Below are 20,019 nucleotides of genomic sequence, written 5' to 3' on the forward strand. Positions count from 1 at the left end.
TCCCTGGCTCACTCTGCTTGATTCAGGCTGCCAATTAGACATCGACCCATTGATCACTTTCTGCTGAGCTTGACAATCTGGTCACCTCTTTATTTACCTTATAATCCATTCATTCATTCTTTAACTTGCTGGAAAGAATACTGTGGGAGACTATCAAAAGCTTAGGTTAAGTCAGGTATATCACATCCACCACTTTCCCCATATCCACAGAGCCAGTTATCTAATCATAGAAGGCAATCGGATTGGTCAGGTATAACTTGATCTTGATGAATCCATGTTGACTGTTCATGATCAACTTCCTCTACTCCAAGTGTTTCAAACTGGATTCTTTTAGGTCCTGCTCCATGATTCTTTCAGGGATTGAGCGAGGTTGACCAGTCTGTAGTTCTCTGGATTCTCATTTTTTTTCCCAAAAGATGGACATTTGCCTTTTTCCAACTGGACAGGATCTCCCCCAGTTGCCATAAAGTTTCAAAGATAACGGCCAATGGCTCTGCAATCACATCAGCCAACTCTCTCAGCACCCTCAGATTCACTGCATCAGGCCCCATGCACTTGTGCATGTCTAAGCTTTTCTAAACAGTTCTTTACTTGTTCTTTCACTAAGGGCTACCCACCTCTTCCCCATATTGTGCTGCCCAGTGCAGCAGTTTGGGAGCTGGCCTTATCTGTAAACAATAAGGTAAAAAAGTATTGAGTACTTCAGCTTTTTCCACATCCTCTGTCATAGGTTGACTCCTCCATTCAATAAGGGTCCCACATTTCCCCAGACCTTCTTGTTAACATACCTGTAGAACCTTTCTTGTTATCCTTCGCATCCTTTGTTAGCTGCAACTCCAACTGTGCTTTGTCCTTCTGGATTATACCCCTACACGCTCAAGCAATAGTTTTATACTCCTCCCTAGTCATCTGTCCCTGTTTTCACTTCTTGTAAGCTTCTTTTTTGTGTTTAAGCTCCCAGAAAATCTCTCTGCTAAGCCAATTGGGTCGCCTACCATATTTGAAATTCTTTCTGCACATTGGGATGGCTTATTCCTGTGTCCTCAATAAAGGCCTCTTTAAAATACTGCCAGCTCTCCTGGATTCCTTTCCCCCTCATATTAACCTCCCAGGATATTGTTGTATTTTTGCTTAATGAAACAAAAAGCATGCATACACTGCTTGTATTTTGTACAAATAATTTCTGCACAAAATACATTACAAATTAGCCTTCATAAAGCCTTTGTCACCTTGACAGAGGTGATATCTACACTGCAGGCTTCTTGTGCAAGAACTTTTTGCACAAGAGTTCTTGCACAAAAGTTCTTGCACAAGAGCGCATCCACACTCCCATGTGCTTTTGCGCAAGAGATGTGCTTTTGCACAAGAGTGTCCGTGGCAGTGTGGATGCTCTCTTGTGCAAGAAAGCTCTGATGGCCATTTTAACCATAGGGGTTTCTTGCGCAAGAAACCCCTGTTGCCCAACCACACTAGCCTTTTTGCGCAAGAGCTCTTGCGCAAAAAGGCTTATTCCTCATGGGGAGAGGAATAACTCTTGCGCAAAAAGCCCTGTATTCTTACACTTTACTGTACTTTTTCTTGCACAAGAACGGGCTTGTAATGTGGACGCTCCGCAAGTTCTTGCGCAAGAAGCCTGCAGTGTAGACATGGCCAAATAGTATACAGCTTTTGGCAAATACCACTGAAGAATCAGTTAAAAACCATCCACAAAATTGTAGAATGAACACAAGTCTATGAGAATGAGGAGAAATACATACGCTGTTCCATTTTGGAGCCCAAAAGGATCAGTATCTTCATTAGCAACAGAATAAACATCATAGCACTCTTTAATTTCATCTTTTAAATCCTCAGGTATTGAGCATGACCCATTTTTTACTTTCAGCTGCCGAATACGAGGCACCCCCAAAAGCAGGTTCTCATAATAAATGAAACTTCTGTTTTCTGTCGTGGTTTTATTGTTGTACCACATCTCCCAGTACAAACCATCCAGCAAAGGGCCTTCTGTGAACTAAGGAAAAAGAATTTTAGGGATGCTAATTTCTCTCTAAACCAACACTTGACATTTTTACACACATCCACTCCTGCCGAGGATGTATTTTACATGTTGATTGGCAGGGGGGCAGGGATGGGAAAGCCCGGCGATTCATGGGACTGATCAAGCAAGCTGTGAGCCAGCTCTGCCTGGCATAGGGAGAAGACGGCTCCTACACTGCAGGGAAACGCTCCCTGCAGGCTGTCAGCTCACAGGGCCATTGACAAACAGGATTATGGATTCTCTTCAACACAGAGTAGATTAGGGATAGTTGCTTTTATTAATTTCTCTACATCACTACTATTACAGGGCTAATGCTGCCAAATACTGGTTACACAGCTACTGCCAAGTGACACATCAATAAGCACAGGCAAAGCAATGCATAAAAGAGTAACAGGCACTTGTAAATGCTTACATCCCGTCAGTCTGCGGGAAGTCCCATTCCTGTCCCCACGCACCAGGGTGACGCGACTCCAGCTGAGGGAAATCCGGGCATGCTCGAGGTTGGGGTCCCAGGTGAAACTCACCAGGGGCAGGACTCCCAATGATCTTATACCTTAGCTGTTTACTGAGTGTGCATGCACTGGCTCAATGCCACTCTCAACATTCCCATGGAGCTGAGAACCGAGGTCATGTTATTTATCCCATACTCAGTTCTCAGCTAGGAAGCATAGGGCTGCAGCTGATGATTTTGCCAGCAGGATTTATGGCTGGCCTAGAAGAATAGAAATGTAACCCTTGCAGGCCTACATATGGCCTACACTACACAAAGGCACTATCCCCAGTTGCTCCCATTGGCCAGGAATCATCAGCCAATGGGAGCAGTAGAAGGGCAGTGTCTGCAGGGAGTGCTTCCCTGCAGCATACAGAGCCACACAAAGATACCTTTGCCCACGAGGAGTTGCGCCAGGTAGGCGCCCAATCTCCTGCCCTCTTCCACCTAGACCCTGTACTCCCACCCCTAGCTTACTGCTGTACCCTCCCAGAGTCTGCACCCCACACCTGCACCTCACCTTCCACCCAGACCTTGCATCCTCACCCCATTTCTGCAGCCTACCTCCTGCCCAGACTTTGCACCCCACCCTGTTCCTACACCCTCTGTTCCAGACTCTACACCCAAGCCCACTCCTGCACCCATCCTCCCTTCCAGACCCTGCACCTTCAACCCCAGCTTCCTCCTGCAACCTACCGCCAGCCCAGATTCTGCATCCCCAATCCACTCCCTAGCAGCCTCCTCCTGTACACTGAACCCCTCATTTTTATCCCCACCCCAGAACCTAGGGGGGCACAAAATTCACAACTCCAGGCCCCCAGAAGAGTTAATCCAACTCTGAGCCTCAGCAGTGCTCCCTCACCCTTGGGCTGGAGCTTGAGGGAAGTGAGGGGTATGCCTTTTACATCTGCTTCTCAGTTGGGGAGCATATCTTTGAGGAGGCCAGGTCAGAGAGGCTGTGGTTTTTCATTTTTTTGCTTTTCACTTGTGTCTGGCCCCAGACTGATTTTTCTGTGAAGGCTCCCCACCCCTGGACTAGAGCAAGGAATAATGAAGGATTCTGAGTTCTTTTAAAAATGGAGAGATCCTCTGTGGCCATGTCTGCACTAGGAAAATATTCCCAATAAATCTGCCATGAATTCAGCTAGATGCATCTCTCTTCTTCACTCATATTTATGCTCATTGCAGTTGAGTCAATAGAGCACAGATTTTTGTATTAAACATTAAAATAATGTGCCTGGTTGAGTTACAAAGATGAAAAATATGAAATTTAAAATACATGAATTAAAGTGACTTATGAACAATTATTATTGGGTAAAATTTTCAAAAGTGCCCAAGTATTTTTTCAAAATTGACTTGGTGCCTTTGAAAGTCAATGGGACTTAGAAGTGTAAGTGCAAAAGTCATTTTTGAAAAATATTACCTTAAATCTGTAGATGAGTATGTTTTCCGAGGGATTAGAGGAATAAAATTAGTTTTGGTATATTGAAATTGTTTTAAATATTTTTAGTACGTCACATAGCCACACTATGTATTAATTATTGCATTGTCATGCTTGAGCAGACAGCTACACCCACCCTCTGCACAATGCAAAGACTATTGTATTGACATGCCAGCCCTGATAATAGTGCAAAAAAAGGGAATGCAAACAAAGGTCCAAATGCTGCAAACAGTTATACATGTAATTAGCTTTAAACACAAAGTACAGTCCAACTCAGGAGTTTAGAAACAACTTTGAACAAACTGTTATGACTGTTCTTTCTGAAGTTTAAAAGTGAACATTGACCTAATATAATTTTGAAACTCTGCAGAAAAAAATGATTTTAATATCTTAATTTACACTAAAACCAGCACAAGAATTGTTTCCTTTCTTTATCTTTAACTTTTCCTTTTTTATAGTTTAACATAGTACTGCATTTGCTTTTTTTTTTTTTCATCTCTGGCACTGCCCTATTGCATGCTTACAGTTCCAGATGAGGTATGTGGCTGTCAGATCAGTTCATAACTGAGCTTCTACTGTAACAATGAAATCAACAAGACTACCATTACTAATTCTTGATGCAGCACATAACAGGAACTTTGCAGGTGTTTTATCAATTAGGTCAGTAGCATACAGATCTGATAGGTAACTGGATTAGTATATGGAAAAATTTAAAACACAACAGTCTTGCAGCACCTTAGAGACTAACAAAACATGTAGATGGTATACCATAAACTTTCGTGAGCACAACCCACTTCTTCAGATGAAATTATTATTAGTATTAGTATATGAAATTAGTATATGAAAACCAGCATTATCTTTCATGATTGAAATCCAGGTTCCAGAAGTGAATCTAACCAAGTATTAACCCAGTGTGACATCTAGATTCCTAAATTCAGCATTTGTATTTGAGTGCCCTCAATAACTGTGGCTCTGTCTACACTACAAAAATTTGCTGGTGTAATATACCAGTAAATCCTTCTAGTGTAGATGCAGCTTATAGTGACAAAAGAATGCTTTTGCTCATATGGCTTATACAAGTTTGCTGAACAAAATAAGTGATAGTAGCAAAGCATTTTTGCTAGAATAAAAGTGTATTTACAAAAAAATTACATTCCCAGGCAACATTACTAAACCAGCAAAGTGTAGCTCATATCTAAGAGATTGTTGGTTATGATGGAAAATTTAAATAATATTTACATATTAAAGTTGAGAGTCCAGAGGAGAAAAAATAACTAATTTACAGTAATAATAAGATTGTTTTCCCTTCACCTTCCAGAAGTCTTCCATGGTGGATAAGGTTTTGAAATTGGTTTTCTCCATTTTCGATAAAGGTGTTTCCAAGAACAGCTGTGACATTACCCTAGTGTAATAGTACATACTGGAACTCACCATCCCATACGTCACTGCAGGAGACATTTTTGGTAGGGGGAGAGAAAAAGATGGAACCAAGTTTAAAATTTCAACAGCATCCAATTGTATTTCATACAGAAGTGCTGACATTCCTAATTACAATAAAACTCAAGACAAGCTTTTCCTCCTCCCTCCAATAATCACTATTAATCACACTGAAGTTGTCTTTTGCTGTGTCTACATGGCAATTAAAAGCCTGTGACTGGCCATAGCTGCTGAACTGGGCTCATAGAGCTAAGGGGCTACTTAACTGAGATGTAGACATTTGAGCTCAGCATATAGCTCAGACTCTAGGATCCCAAGAGATGGAAAGAGTTACAGCCCAAGCCAGCTAGCATGAGCCAGCTGTGGGTGACTAACTGCAGTGTAGACCTACCGTTCGTGTAAAATGAATACAGAAGAAGTGGCAATCAGCTTTAAAATATTTAATGTTAAAACTCTGCTTTCTTGAGATTAGGGATGTTAAATTTAGATTAACTGGCTAATCCAATAGTTGATGCAATTTGCATTGACCATTCGGTTAGTTGATAAGCATGCCTCCGCCTTTGAAGTATAGCAATAGCCCCAGGGTTGTTGCTACACTGGAAAGGTGAAAGTGCTGTGGGGAGCATGGGAAAGTCAAGCAGTCCCCTGCTGGCTTTGTGCTCGTCATGGCATTTCAAAGTGGCAGCGCCACATGAAGCCCCAAGTCAGCTGAGGACTCAAACTCCAGCTGATCCCGGGCTCCACGCAGCTCTGCCACTTTGAAGCACCCATTTTGTCTCCTCCCCCTTGCTGCCTCTTTCTGATAGGGGCACCAAGGGGGGGGGGGAGCGACTAGTCTGTCAACTCAGACTCAGACTTTGTCAGAAGGGACCATTATGATCATCTAGTCTGACCCCCTGCACAGTGCAGGCCACAGAATCTCACCCACCCCTCCTAGAATAATCCTTTCACCTATATCTCAGATATTGAACCTTCAAATACTTTGAAGACCCCAAGATGCAGAGAATCCTCCAGCTGTGATCTGTACCCCAGGGCCTCTGCCAATCTACCCTGGAGGAAAATTCCTTCCCGACCCCAAATATGGCAATCAGCTAAACCCTGAGCATGTGGGCAAGACTCACCAGCCAGGCACCCAGAAAGTTCTCTATAGTAACTCCTATCATCCCTCCATTGACCTATTTACCACTGATAATGAATGGTCAATTAGTTACCAAGATCATGTTATCTCATCAAACCATCCCCTTCATAAACCCATCTAGTTTAATCTTGAAGCCAGATAGATCTTTTGCCCCCACTACTTCCCTTGGAAGGCTATTCCAGAACTTCACTCCTCTAATGGTTGGAAACCTTCGTCTAATCTCAAGTCTAAACTTCCTACTAGCCACCTTATATCCATTTGTTCTTGTGTCTACATTGGTATTAAGCTTAAATAATTCCTCTCCCTCCCTGGTATTTATCCCTCTAATATATATTTGCTTATCGGATAGTAGACTAGTCGTTCACATTCCTACTTGAGATACCTATAACTATAAATAATGAGCTATTTATTATAAACTTTAAAAGATCTTTAGATACCCCTAAATATATATTTAGTTTTTGCTCCGATTGGACTAGTCCTTGGCTGAGAACCATACAGAAAAAGTTATAAGAGGGATGGAAAGAAGACTTTGGTTTCTTTGATGGAGGGGAGGGGGAAGAGTTACTGAGTGCAGGACCGATCCACGGACAAAAGTTGGAGCAGTCCACGGCAGGAGTGGAAATGGATAGGAAGTGGCCCATGGTCTGGAATTTGCCCACTCCTTTTCTTTACGCCTGAGTTTGAATAAAGAATCTAATTACCTTACCCATTACAAAGATAGCTTCCCCAATTATCACCTCTAATATCATTAGCTCACAGACATTTACCTTCCCTCCCCCCCCCCGTTCTGAAATTTGATTTGTCGTTTTCATATGTGTTCATTTTTTTTAATTGTATCCTTTGGTATATACAGTTATGACAATTTTCTTCCACTATTTGATCTGAGGAAGTGGGTCTGGCCCACGAAAGCTCATCACCTAATAAACCATCTTGTTAGTCTTTAAAGTGCTACATAGTCCTGTTTTTTTATTCCTTTTCTATAGGCACACTGCGCACGTTAAGTGTAGTAGTAGTAGCAGTAGCAGCAGATGCAACGGTCTCTAACATTCTGCCTATTCATAGAGCATAGTACTGGTGCTGTTTGTAGACATACTGCTTCCCCAATGCACCATTAGAAGCAGACACTGAAAATTATTAAATACCTGATTCAACAATATTTAAACATTTAAAGAAATCCCAATCTTATTCAGCAAACACTTGAGCACATGCTTACTCATACGATTACGTGCTTTGCTGCATAGGAATAGGATTACTCAGACACAAAGTAAGGCATAATTCAATGCCTAAGAGTTCATCAGGGGAGGGTGAAGGAGAAGAGTGACAGACTGGAGAGGAGGAAGTGCAGAGTGGAAGAGAACTGAAGGTTACAAGTGGGAGAAGTTTCTGTGGGAGTGGTTGGAGAAGTGGCCCAGGGAGAGGCTATTATTCTGTGGGGATAAGGACAAGAGCCCTACTAGTGGTTGTTACCTAGGGCCAGAACCCAGAGTAAGTGGGAGGGACCAGGTTCTTCCAACCCTGCCCTCACCCGGTGGGCTGCCACCAAGAAGAAAGTGGAGCCTAGGACCATGGAAGGATTTTCCCCAAGTCAGTGACTTGCCTGTGATGAGAATGGCTCATTAAGTGGGCACCCTTGCCTCTGGGAGAGACAAGAGGTAGTGGGAGAGCTACCATGAGTCTGAGGCATATTAAAAAAACACCAGGAGACATGGGAACCAAGGGGTACAATTAGAGCTCTGCCACAGTATGTATGTGTGTGTGTGTGTGTGTATATATATATATATATATATATATATATATATATATATATATATATATATATATATATACACACATACACACACACACACACACACACACTATATAATATGCAATATACACAGTTTTAAAAGTTAAAGCCTCCTATAAACAAGTTTAAAGAAGAACATTTTCTTCTACATTTTAATGGTGAATGTATGAATTAATAATACAGCATACCGACTCACACTCAATTTAAAAATACTAGTAACATATGAAATTCTTTCCCACTTTTCTTGTACTAAAAAATGGCCATCTAAATTATGCCAAACAATAACTGCAGGACTCACAACTGTAAAAAAATCAAAAGCAAACTGCTTGAAAAATAAATACAAATGTTTAAAATGTCTTTTTGACATAAAGGACTGTATTTTCAAAATACTGTAATTCCTTTTCCCCGCTTTAAAAACATTAGAGGGGGAAATTGTGCACGAAATATTTGTAGGAAATGTTTTTGCCTGAAGACTATCTAATGTGAGTTTGCATCAAGTTACTCAGCTGACAGATCTATGAACAGTTATGTCTTCTAGAAGTGCTATAACTCTGCAGGAGAATAAAATGTAGATCTACATCAAAGCCTTGTATATCCTGTTTCTTTGTTTTTTAAATAATCAACTGGAATTTTTATCACTTATCTTTACTAGTTCTGAATATTGTTGGGTGACACAATGATAGAAATGCTGGTACTGTGTTTATACTAATTCACCTGACATACTATTGTACTAAAAAGTTAAGGAAAATGCCAAAGAAATCATACTTGCTCTCAAAGCTACAACTTCATATTTTAGTTTAAAATTAATTGGTCTTGAAAATATTAAATTGTGTATTTATTGCCATGCTAAAAATAAGGAGCATACAAAATAAGCCCAGCTTTCCAAAATTATATTAAACTGCAGCAAGTAATTCTTCTGACAGTCAAGGAAAATATTAGTTTCATAACTACCATCAGAAGAAAAAAAAAAATCGGGGAATAGATTTTATGTTTAGGCTGGTAAATTTTTATATTTTGCAAAGCTGAAATATGGGGCAGAACAGAGAACCCCACCAGTTTCCCTACACTATGTTTGGACCACTATGGCCACATCTCCACTTACTGGACGATCAATGCTCTGATGATCAATCTTCCAAGGTCCAATTTAGCGGGTCTTGTAAAGACCCACTAAATCGAATGCTGAGGATTCTCCTGTCAGCACCAGTACTCCTACTCCTCGCAAGGAGTAAGGGAAATTGATGAGACTGTTTCTCCCGTTGACCTCCCGCTGTGGGGCCACCTCAGAAAATCAGTACAAGGTACATCAATTCTACCTGGAGTTGTGTATCTTGCATCGATTTTCTTCACTACTGTAGACCAGGCCTAAATAATATGAAAACATACGTATCTGTGTTGGCCATTGCAGAACAATATTACAAATGAAATTAAATTGTTTGAGAGACTTTATAACTTTTTTTTCAAAGTATATTCAGACCTCGAATAATTCCAAGCACTATGTAATACCATAGTTTTTGCTTCTGACAACCTTAGTCAGCTGCCTAAGTATGTGGCAGAAAGGTGTAAAAATCCTTTTTTAAAGTTATTTTGCCTCAATAATGAAGAGGCAATTGGGTCATGGGCAGCAACTGCTGGCTCTGGGCTGGCAGGCCTGGAACTGTCACAGGCACTGTGGCCAAACAGACTCTACCCCTTTAAGGGCTCCGGGGAGGGTTGGGAGGAGAGGAGTTTTCCTGGTTATGACCAGAGGGGCCAGCAGGGCACCCTGGGAAGGGCTGGAGGCCCCCTATTTCAATCAGTCTCACACATACAGAATGGGAAGCGACTGTCTAGGAAGGAGTACTGCAGAAAGGGACCTAGGGGTCATAATGGACCACAAGCTAAATATGAGTCAACAGTGTGACACTGTTGCAAAAAAAAGCAAACATGATTCTGGGATGCATTAACAGGTGTGTTGTGAACACGACAAGAGAAGTCATTCTTCCACTCTACTCTGCACTGATTAGGCCTCAGTTGGAGTACTGTATCCAGTTCTGGGCACCATGTTTCACGAAAGATGTAGAGGAAATTGGAGAAGGTCCAGAGAACAACAAAAAAAATGATTAAAGGTCTAGAGAACATGACCTATGAGGGAAGACTGAATGAATTGGTTTTGTTTAGTTTGGAAAGGAGAAGACAGAGGGGACATGATAGCGGTTTTCAGGTATCGAAAAGGGTGTCACAAGGAGGAGGGAGAAAAATTGTTCTCCTTAGCCTCTGAGGATAGGGCTTAAACTGCAGCAATGGAGGTTTAGGTTGGACACTAGGAAAAACTTCCTAACTTTCAGGGTAGTGAAACACTGGAATAAGTTGCCTAGAGATGTTGTGGAATCTCCATCTCTGGAGATATTTTAAGAGCAGGTTAGATAGACATCAGGGATGGTCTAGACGGTACTGGGTCCTGCCATGAGGGCAAGGGACTGGATTCGATGACCTCTTGAGGTCCCTTCCAGTTCTAGTGTTCTATGAATCTATGAAATATTTTGCTGATGTTTTAAAAAAAGTCACACCAGTTAACTGGTGGAAGTCACTTAAGCACTTGGATTCAGAGACTATTGAAGTGATAATCTCACTTTCTACACCAGCAGAAGAAGCTACTGCTAATGAAAGAATATTTTCTTCCTTTGAACTAATTCATTCCAAATTAAGAAATTGTTTGGGACCTGATAAAGCAGGAAAACTAGGGTTTTTTCCCCAGATTATGAACAAACAGGAAAATATGAAGGTGAAGACGACCAAGTTAGTTGCAAAAGGAAATATTGTAAGTTTCTCATGGTGACCTGACATATATTCTAAAATACAAAAACTAAATTATAATTGCTTAAAATAGTTAAAAGAAAGTTAACAAAAACAAATCTGATTCTAAAAAAATGAATTATGTTTACATTTAAAAAGTGTATATGTTTGTTTTGTTAATGCTATCTGTTGGGGAAAAAAATCAAAATACATAACGTTGTTGTTGTTTTAGTTAAATAAAACCATGTAAATGTCTGTCTGGTGATGTTCTCCCCTAGTACAGCATGCCAAGAAAATCCTCCAAATATTAATGATTAACTTGGAGATAGTTTACCTCCCAATGACTTCATACATATCTGCTTCAAATATCTGTGGTAAATGAAATAAACAATCATTCATTTTCTGATATAGCTGCTTAAAAATGTATAGTATATACACCTCCTAAAAATGAAATCTATGTCTATCTTAGAATCGTGAAAAATACGTATTAAGGTTAAAACAACCAACAAGAATGCACTTTTATGTAGAAAACCATGATTAAATCAAATCTTCCTGACTAGAGATTTAAATTAAATCCACCCTGTCAATGGCAAAATTAGAAACAGAATCTAAGTATCCTAAATACCAGCCTCCTAGCCTAACCATTAGAATATCATCTGTGGGTGGAGGGGACCCTCACTGTTCACTTTTGGGTCACAGAACAGACAAGAATATAACTTGGAATGTTAAATAGAAAATGGTACTTACAGACACACAAGACCACAACGAAAATCACGTATGTGATCAGTTCTCGTAAAACACTCTTCAGGTATCTCTCTCTGCTTGTGTTTTCTTCCATCAGTCTTGTACCCCACAGACCTTTAGAGAGAATTTTTTTTTAAAAAATACACATATGGCATCACCTATTAGTCACATTACTAATATACTTGAATTAATATATTTTTGTGTGACACAAACCATGAAACAATTTTTGATGCACTTTCTTCTGTAAGATTTTAAACTGAAGAAATACAAGCTTCGTAGAACTACCTTAACTGGATACATAACTGGTTAAACAACAGCAAGAGTAACTATTAATGGAATTGTATCTGAATGGAAGGAGGTCTCAAGTGGGATTCCACAGTGTTATATTCTTGCTCCAGTGTTATTTAACATTTTTATGAATGATCTGGAGGTAAAGACCAAAATCATATGGATCAAATTTGCAAACACGACAAGGCTGGGGAGGGAGATGGAAGATTTCAAATACTTTGAAAGATAGAACTTACATTCAAAGGGATCTTGAAAAATTGGGCTATGGACAACAACATGATTTTCAACAAAGGCAAATTTAAAATGCTACTAAGGGGCTGTGCCCCCTGCTCACTATGCTCGCCAACCCCCCTCTCTGGGGTGTAGGAAGCCCCGGCTCTCCCACCAGCCACCGGGGAGGTCCAGGCTGAGGCACCCGACCCCACTGAGGTCCTGCTAGCCCTGACTCTCCCTCCACCACCCAACCGCTGGGGGGTTGGGTGAGGGCGAGGCTGGCCGGACTCTCTCCCTCCAGCTGCTAGGGGGCTGGGCTGAGGAGTGAGGCTCCTGCTCCCCCCTGCAAGGAGGGAGGGTGCACAGCTCCTGGTCCCCCACCGCCCCCAAAAGGAAGGAGACCTGATGACTCCAGTCCCTCCTCACAACAAGGGGGGAGGCCTCGGGCCTCCAGTCCCCACCCCCTCAGCCACTAGGGTTGCCAGGTGTCTGGATTTCTACCGGGCAGTCCTATATTTGCGCCCTCTGACCAATAGAAAAATTCAGAAAATACCAGACATGTGCAATGTCCAGTATTTTCTGAATTTCCGTCTGGGCACCGGATGGAAGCCTGGCGGGGGCGGGGGAGCCACCGGGAGGCGGGGCCGCAAATGGTGCTGGGAGCCCTGTGGTCGCGTGCAAAAGCCAGGCGGGGCGGGGCAGGGGCACTGGCTGAGACTCCCAGCCACTCCTCCCGCCCGGCTTCTGCACACAACCAGAGGCTCCCAGCGCCAATCACGGCCCTGCCTCCCAGCTGGGAGCCTCTGGTTGCGTGCAGACACCGGGAAGGAGGAGTGGGGGAGCCCCCTACTCTTGCCCGGCTTCTACTAGCAACTAGAGGGAGTGCCTGCTGGGGCACGGCCTGTTGGACTCCAGCTGCGGCCAGTGGCTGCACCCTCCTCCTCTCCCCCCCCCCCCCCGCCACCAGCTCTGCTTCCTGCCCTCCTCCTGTCCAGCCCCCCCCCCCCGGCTCCTGCTCCCTCCCCAGCTCTGCTTTCCACCCCCCTTCCTCCCGGCGAGCCCCACGCCCTCAACCCCATCCGCCAGCCCTGCCTCCCTTCCTCCTGGCCAGCCTTGCCCCTTCCCCAGCCGGTCCCTTCCTCCCCTCCCCATGATCAAATGTGTCCGGTATTTTGGGGGGGAGGGTCTACTTGGTAACCCTACCAGCCAGGGGGGAAGGATATGCAGCTCCGCTAAGATACACTCTTAGGGTATGTCTACACTAGCTCATTAATTCAAGCTAGGTAGGCAAATCAGGGAACAAGAGAGGGGGCTCAAGGAACTGAACTTCAGGCAACCTCAGACCATGGGACAGAACTGGGGGACTGAACGGGGGTTAGGAGGGAATATAACTAAACCGATGGGGCAGGACAAGGGGGCTGAGATAGAAGAGGGGGTGCTGAGCCCACAGGTCAGGATTGGGGGCAGCTCAGAGTGGGTGGAAGAGCCACTAAGCCCACGGAACAGGACAAGGGCCGGTGCAGGGTGGGGAGAGGCACTGAGCCCATTGGGCGGGACAGGGCAGTGGGCCTTGAGCTTATGGGTCAGGACAGGGGGCAGATCAGGGTTGGGGGGTCACTGAGCACACGAGGAGGACGGGGGCAGCTTGGGGTAGGGAGGGCGCTGAGGCCACAGGGTGGCTCTGAGTGGGGGTGTCACTGAACCTATGAGACATGTCAGGGGGGCAGCTCAGAATAGGGGTTGTGCTGAGCCCACAAGGCAGGACAGAGGGTTGGGACAGGGGCCCTGAGTCTACAGGGCAGGACAGGGCGGGGGGAGGGGAGGGCAGGGGAATGCTGAGGTCACGGGGCAGGATGGGGTATGTGGCTCGTGGGGGGGAGGCACTGAGCCTATGAGGCAAGACGGGACAGCTTAGAAGGGGGGACAAGCTGAGCCTACAGCGCACAGTGGGGGATGGGTTACAGTGGGAGAGGTACAGGATGAGGTATAGCTCGGGGTGGGCAGGGGGAGCTGATCCGACAGGGAAGGATGGGGTACTGCTCAGTATGAGGGTGTCGCTGAGCTCATGCAGCAGGTCAGGGGCCAGCTCAGAAAGGAGGTGTCGCTTGGTTTTAAACAATTAACAAAACTATCCAAAGCCCAAGATTTGGTGGTGATGGGGGACTTCAACTATCCAGACATATGTTGGGAAACTAACACAGCGAGGCACAGGCTATCCAATAAGTTTCTGGACTGCATTGGAGACAACTTTCTGTTTCAGAAGGTTGAAAAAGCTACCAGAGGAGAAGCTGTTCTGGATTTGGTTTTAACAAATAGGGAGGAACTAGTTGAGAACTTGAAAGTGGAAGACAGTATAGGGGACAGTGATCACGAAATAATAGAGTTCATGATCTTAAGGAAAGGTAGAAGGGAGACCACCACAATTGAGGTTATGGATTTCAGGAAGGCAGATTTTGATAAGCTCAGAGAACTTGTAGGTAAGGTCCCATGGGAAGCAAGACTGAAGGGAAAAACAACTGAGGAGAGTTGGAAGTATTTCAAAGGGACGTTGTTAAGGGCCCAAAAGCAAACAATTCCGCTGTGTAGGAAAGATAGAAAATATGGCAAAAGACCAGCTTGGCTTAACAAGGAGATCTTGCATGATCTCAAAATAAAAAAGGAGTCATATAAAAAATGGAAACTAGGACAACTAACAAAGGATGAATATAGGCAAGCAACACGGGAATGCAGGGGCAAGATTAGAAAGGCAAAGGCACAAAATGAGATCAAACTAGCTACAGGCATAAAGGGAAACAAGAAGACCTTTTATAAATACATTAAAAGCAAGAGGAAGACCAAGGACAGGGTAGGCCCACTGCTTAGCGAGGAGGGAGAAGCAGTAACAGGGAACTTGGAAATGGCGGAGATGCTCAATGACTTCTTTGTTTCGGTCTTCACCGAGAAGTCTGGAGGTGTGCCTAACGTAGTGAATACAAGCAGAGAGAGGGTAAGTTTAGAAGATAGGATACACAAAGAACAAGTTAAAAATCACTTAGGAAAGTTAGATGTCAGCAAGTCACCAGGTCCTGATGAAATGCATCCCAGGATACTCAAGGAGCTGATAGAGGAGGTATCTGAGCCTTTAGCTATGATCTTTGAAAAATCATGGCAGACAGGGGAGATTCCAGAAGACTGGAAAAGGGCAAATATTGTGCCCATCTATAAAAAGGGGAATAAGAACAACCCAGGAAATTATAGACCGGTCAGTTTAACGTCTGTCCCAGGGAAGATAATGGAGCAGGTAATTAAGGAAATCGTATGCAAACACTTGGAAAGTAATAAAGTGATAGGGAATAGCCAGCATGGGTTTGTGAAGAACAAGTCATGCCAAACTAATCTGATAGCTTTCTTTGAAAAGATAACGAGCCTTGTGGATAAGGGAGAAGCGGTGGATGTCATATACCAAGACTTTAGTAAGGCATTTGATACGGTCTCGCATGATATTCTTATTGATAAACTAGGCAAATATAACTTAGATAGGGCCACGATAAGGTGGGTGCATAATTGGCTGGATAACCGTAGTCAGAGAGTTGTTGTTAATGGTTCTAAATCCTGCTGGAAAGGGATAACAAGTGGAGTTCCTCAAGGGTCTGTTTTGGGACCCGTACTATTCAATATCTTCATCAATGATGTAGATATTGGGATAGAGAGTACTCTTATTAAGTTTGCAGATGATACCAAACTGGGTGGGGTTGCAACTTCTTTGGAGGATAGGGACATAATTCAAAATGACCTTAGCAAGTTAGAGAAATGGTCAGAGGTAAACAGGATGAGGTTTAATAAGGAGAAATGCAGAGTGCTCCACTTAGGAAGGAACAATCAGTTCCATACATACAAGATGGGAAGCGACTGTCTAGGAAGGAGCATGGCGGAAAGGGATCTAGGGGTCATAGTGGACCACAAGTTGAATATGAGTCAACAGTGTGATGCTGTTGCAAAAAAAGCAAATATGATTCTAGGTTGTATCAACAGGTGTGTTGTAAGCAAAACTCGTGAAGTCATTCTGCCGCTCTATTCTGCACTAGTTAGGCCTCAGCTGGAGTACTGTGTCCAGTTCTGGGCACCACATTTCAAGAAAGATGTGGAGAAATTGGAAAGGGTACAGAGAAGAGCGACAAGAATGATTAAAGGTTTAGAGAACATGACCTATGAAGCCAGGCTTCATGAACTGGGCTTGTTTAGTTTGGAAAAAAGAAGATTAAGGGGGGACATGATAGCGGTTTTCAAATATCTAAAAGGGTGTCACAAGGAGGAAGGAGAAAATTTGTTCCTCTTGGTTTCTGAGGACAGGACAAGGAGTAATGGGCTTAAAGTGCAGCAGGGGAGGTTTAGATTGGACATTAGGAAAAAATTCCTAACTGTCAGGGTGGTCAAATATTGGAATAAATTGCCAAGGGAGGTGGTGGAATCTCCCTCTCTGGAGATATTTAAGAACAGGTTAGATAGACATCTGTCAGGGATGGTGTAGACGGAGCTTGATCCTGCCTTGAGGGCGGGGGGCTGGACTCGATGACCTCTCGAGGTCCCTTCCAGTCCTATTATTCTATGATTCTATGAATGCAATGTTTTGCTTTTAAAAAAATTGCTTTTAATCCTTGTTATGTGTGAGCGTAAGGAACATGTGAATGATATGAAGGCCACCACTGAACCAGGGATACTGAACAACAGACTAGAAGGCAAAACAAAAGAGCAGATTGGCAACCCTGGACACTGAGGGAAAACTCGAGCATTTATCAATTGGGATAAGATATTCATTATCCAAACCAGCTTAGCATGATGGAACAAAGATGATAAGGGGCAAGAACAACTGGGGTAACAGATATCTGCCAGAAAAACAGCAAGATGCTATAAAACCTACTAATCCTGATGGAGAAGAACCATTATAAAAGGAGGCCTGCTTTCCTATAAGAGTTGGGTTCATCCTGCCATAATCAGACTGGAATCTAGGTCCTGGCAGAAGCGAACCTGGATTCCTCACACGTAGCCAACTTGCCCAGCAGGCTAATGTGAGCAACTGGTAACTAACCACCAGTGGCAAGCGTGGGTAAGTGTGTCTATGTAAGCCCAGGGGACAGGACAGGGGAAGAATGGCAGCTCAGGGTGGAAAGTACTGAGGCCACGGGGCAGGATGGGGCAGGCTCAGGGTGGTGACAGCTCTGAGTGCACGGGGCAGGACAGGGGAACAGATCCGGAATGGGGGCGGTGCAGAGCCCATAGGATGAGACGGGGGGTGGCTCAGGCTGTGTGGGGGCAATGAACCCATGGGGACGGGGGGGGGGGGCGGCTCAAGGTTTGCAGGATAAAGTGGCTCAGGGCGAGGGGCACTGAGGCCATGGAGCGGGGAGGGAAGGACAGGAGATGGGTTGCGACGGAGGAGGCGCGGCTGGGGGGAGCTGAGTTCCTAGGGAGCAGGGAGGGGGAGCCCCCGGGGCAGGACGGGGGTGGCTCCGGGTGGGGGATGCTTTGGCCGCGGGGCTGGTTCCTACCTCGCAAGCGGCGCGCCAGGCGCTTGGCCCAGGCTGCTCGGCGCGGCAGCGGGGCTGCGTCCGGGGGCAGGGGTGGTGCCAGCGTGTCTCCCCCGGCCCGGCTGGGGCAGGAGGCCGCCCCCCCGCCGCGCTCCCCCCGCCGCCGCCGCCGCCGCCCGCTGTCCGGCTCCCCGCTAGGGCCGCGGGCGCTGCTGGCGCCGGGGGAGGAGGCGGCCGCGCGGCTGCCCCACTCCACGTCCGGCTCCGGCTGCAGCCCCGGCCCTGCCGCCGCCGCCTCCTCCGGCTCGAAGCCCGGGTTGTCTCGGCTCCAGGCCTGCCGCGAGCAGCGCCCGCCCGCGGGCTCCCGGAGCCGCGCCAGCTCCAGCTCCAGCTGCCCCCGGCCGCCGCCCGCCGAGCAGAGCGCGCCCGCCATCAGGCCGCTGTAGCCGCAGGGCGGGACTCGGCGCCCCGCCCCCGGACGCGCCCCCGCCGGCCCGTCCGAAGTGGAAACCTCTCGGCAAAGGCGAGCGAAGATAAACCAGCGCTGGGGCGGGGAACCCTGGCAGCCCCAGCACAGCCATGGCTGGGCAACCCCGACCCCCGCGCCCCAGGCACCTTCCTCCCCACTCTTAGTCCCTCAGCCTGCAGCCCCTGTGTGGCATGCGCATACATACCACAAACCTGCACATCAAAACAATCCCCCGGCCAGCGCTGAGTCCCTGCCATTCCAGGGATCCCGTCCCTTACCAATAATAAATCAAGCTGATGGTTTGCTTTGTCTGTCACCATTTCTGTCAGAGCCCCACACAAAGCCACTTGGGATTTGGGTCAGTCTACATACAAACAGTTCTTTGCTACAGTTCAAGGTTTTAAGAGGACTCCTGAACATAGGGGAGGTTTAGATTGGACATTAGAAAAAAATTCCTAACTGCCAGGGTGGTCAAATATTGGAATAAATTGCCAAGGGAGGTGGTGGAATCTCCCTCTCTGGAAATATTTAAGAACAGGTTAGATAGACATCTGTCAGGGATGGTGCAGACGGAGCTTGGTCCTGCCTTGAGGGCGGGGGGCTGGACTCGATGACCTCTTGAGGTCCCTTCCAGTCCTATGATTCTATGATTCTATGTTAGGGAACGTCTAGACTACCGGGTTTTGTCGACAGAAGTTTTGTCGACAGTATCTGTCGACAAAACTTCTGTCGACAAAGAGCATCCAGACATATTGAGTTCTGTCGACAAAGCAAGCTGCTTTGTCGACAGAACCCTGTAGTCTAGACGCAACCCTACAGGCAATGACACCTTCTGTCGACAGAACTCTGTCGACAGAAGGTGTTATGCCTCGTAAAATGAGGGATACCAGTGTCGACAAAACTGCTGAGTTCTGTCGACGTTATGTCGACAGAACTCAGCGGTAGTGTAGACGTTGGTATAGTTTTGTCGACAAAAGTCCACTTTTGTCGACAAAACTCAGTAGTCTAGACACACCCATAGACACACAGAGCCAGCCTGAGGGTTTGAGGAAAGGTTAGTGTGCTGGTTCACTGGCAAATACTATACTACAAATTTAACTGACCTTTTCCCTCACTTCCTCTACTCCACCAAAGCTTTAGTCTGTGCCTGTATGTTTCCCCTTTTTCTTGATTTTGCACTTTTTCCCATGCTGCCCCTTATGCATGGTATACCCTTGCTGAACAAACCTCTCTTCACAACTTATATACATACATATTACATATTTGTGGTGACACCTACAAGAAATTAGCTAAGTTAAGAGAGCAGTTAATATGGACCTGACTCCATTGTCCCTGTGAGTGTCATCGGCATATCGCACAGTGGCTGCATGCTATGTGTATCACCAGTGTGGAGGGAAGCACTCTAAGTCTTACATTCTATAGGACCTGCCTCCCAGGAGTTGCCATTAATACTATCATGCTTTGTGTAACTAAGTACACTTTTAATTTGGCTGAATATAAATACTAGGCCCAACTATTAAATAACAAGAAAGATCTACAGTCTTCAGTCCTTAGCCCGGCCCTGAAGTTAGGGTTGCCAGATGGTTGAAACAAAAATACCGAACACCGCCCCCCCCCCCCCAAAAAAAAACCACCAGGGAAAAATTCTGTTGAAGGAAAAAAAGGGGGATGGGGGAGACCAAGCAAAAAAAAAAAGGACTCC

The 20,019-nt window shown here is 45.2% G+C and overlaps 1 protein-coding gene across 1 annotated transcript in view; it reads right to left on the bottom strand.

Moving 5' to 3' along the window:
• The window catches only part of PKD2 (polycystin 2, transient receptor potential cation channel), a 52,990-nt gene extending 34,664 nt beyond the window's left edge, over nt 1-18,326 (bottom strand). The window contains exons 1-4 of the mRNA XM_075929562.2: nt 17,870-18,326; nt 11,847-11,957; nt 5,278-5,411; nt 1,758-2,008 (exon numbers count right to left, since the gene is read on the bottom strand). Coding sequence (XP_075785677.2) covers nt 1,758-2,008; nt 5,278-5,411; nt 11,847-11,957; nt 17,870-18,281 — 908 coding nt within the window. The 5' untranslated portion in view covers nt 18,282-18,326. The remainder of the gene's footprint in view (nt 1-1,757; nt 2,009-5,277; nt 5,412-11,846; nt 11,958-17,869) is intronic.
• Nucleotides 18,327-20,019: the final 1,693 nt, after the last annotated feature.

The sequence above is a fragment of the Pelodiscus sinensis genome, chromosome 4, assembly GCF_052426305.1.
Source record: "Pelodiscus sinensis isolate ZL-2025 chromosome 4, ASM5242630v1, whole genome shotgun sequence".
Lineage (NCBI taxonomy): Eukaryota > Metazoa > Chordata > Testudines > Trionychidae > Pelodiscus > Pelodiscus sinensis.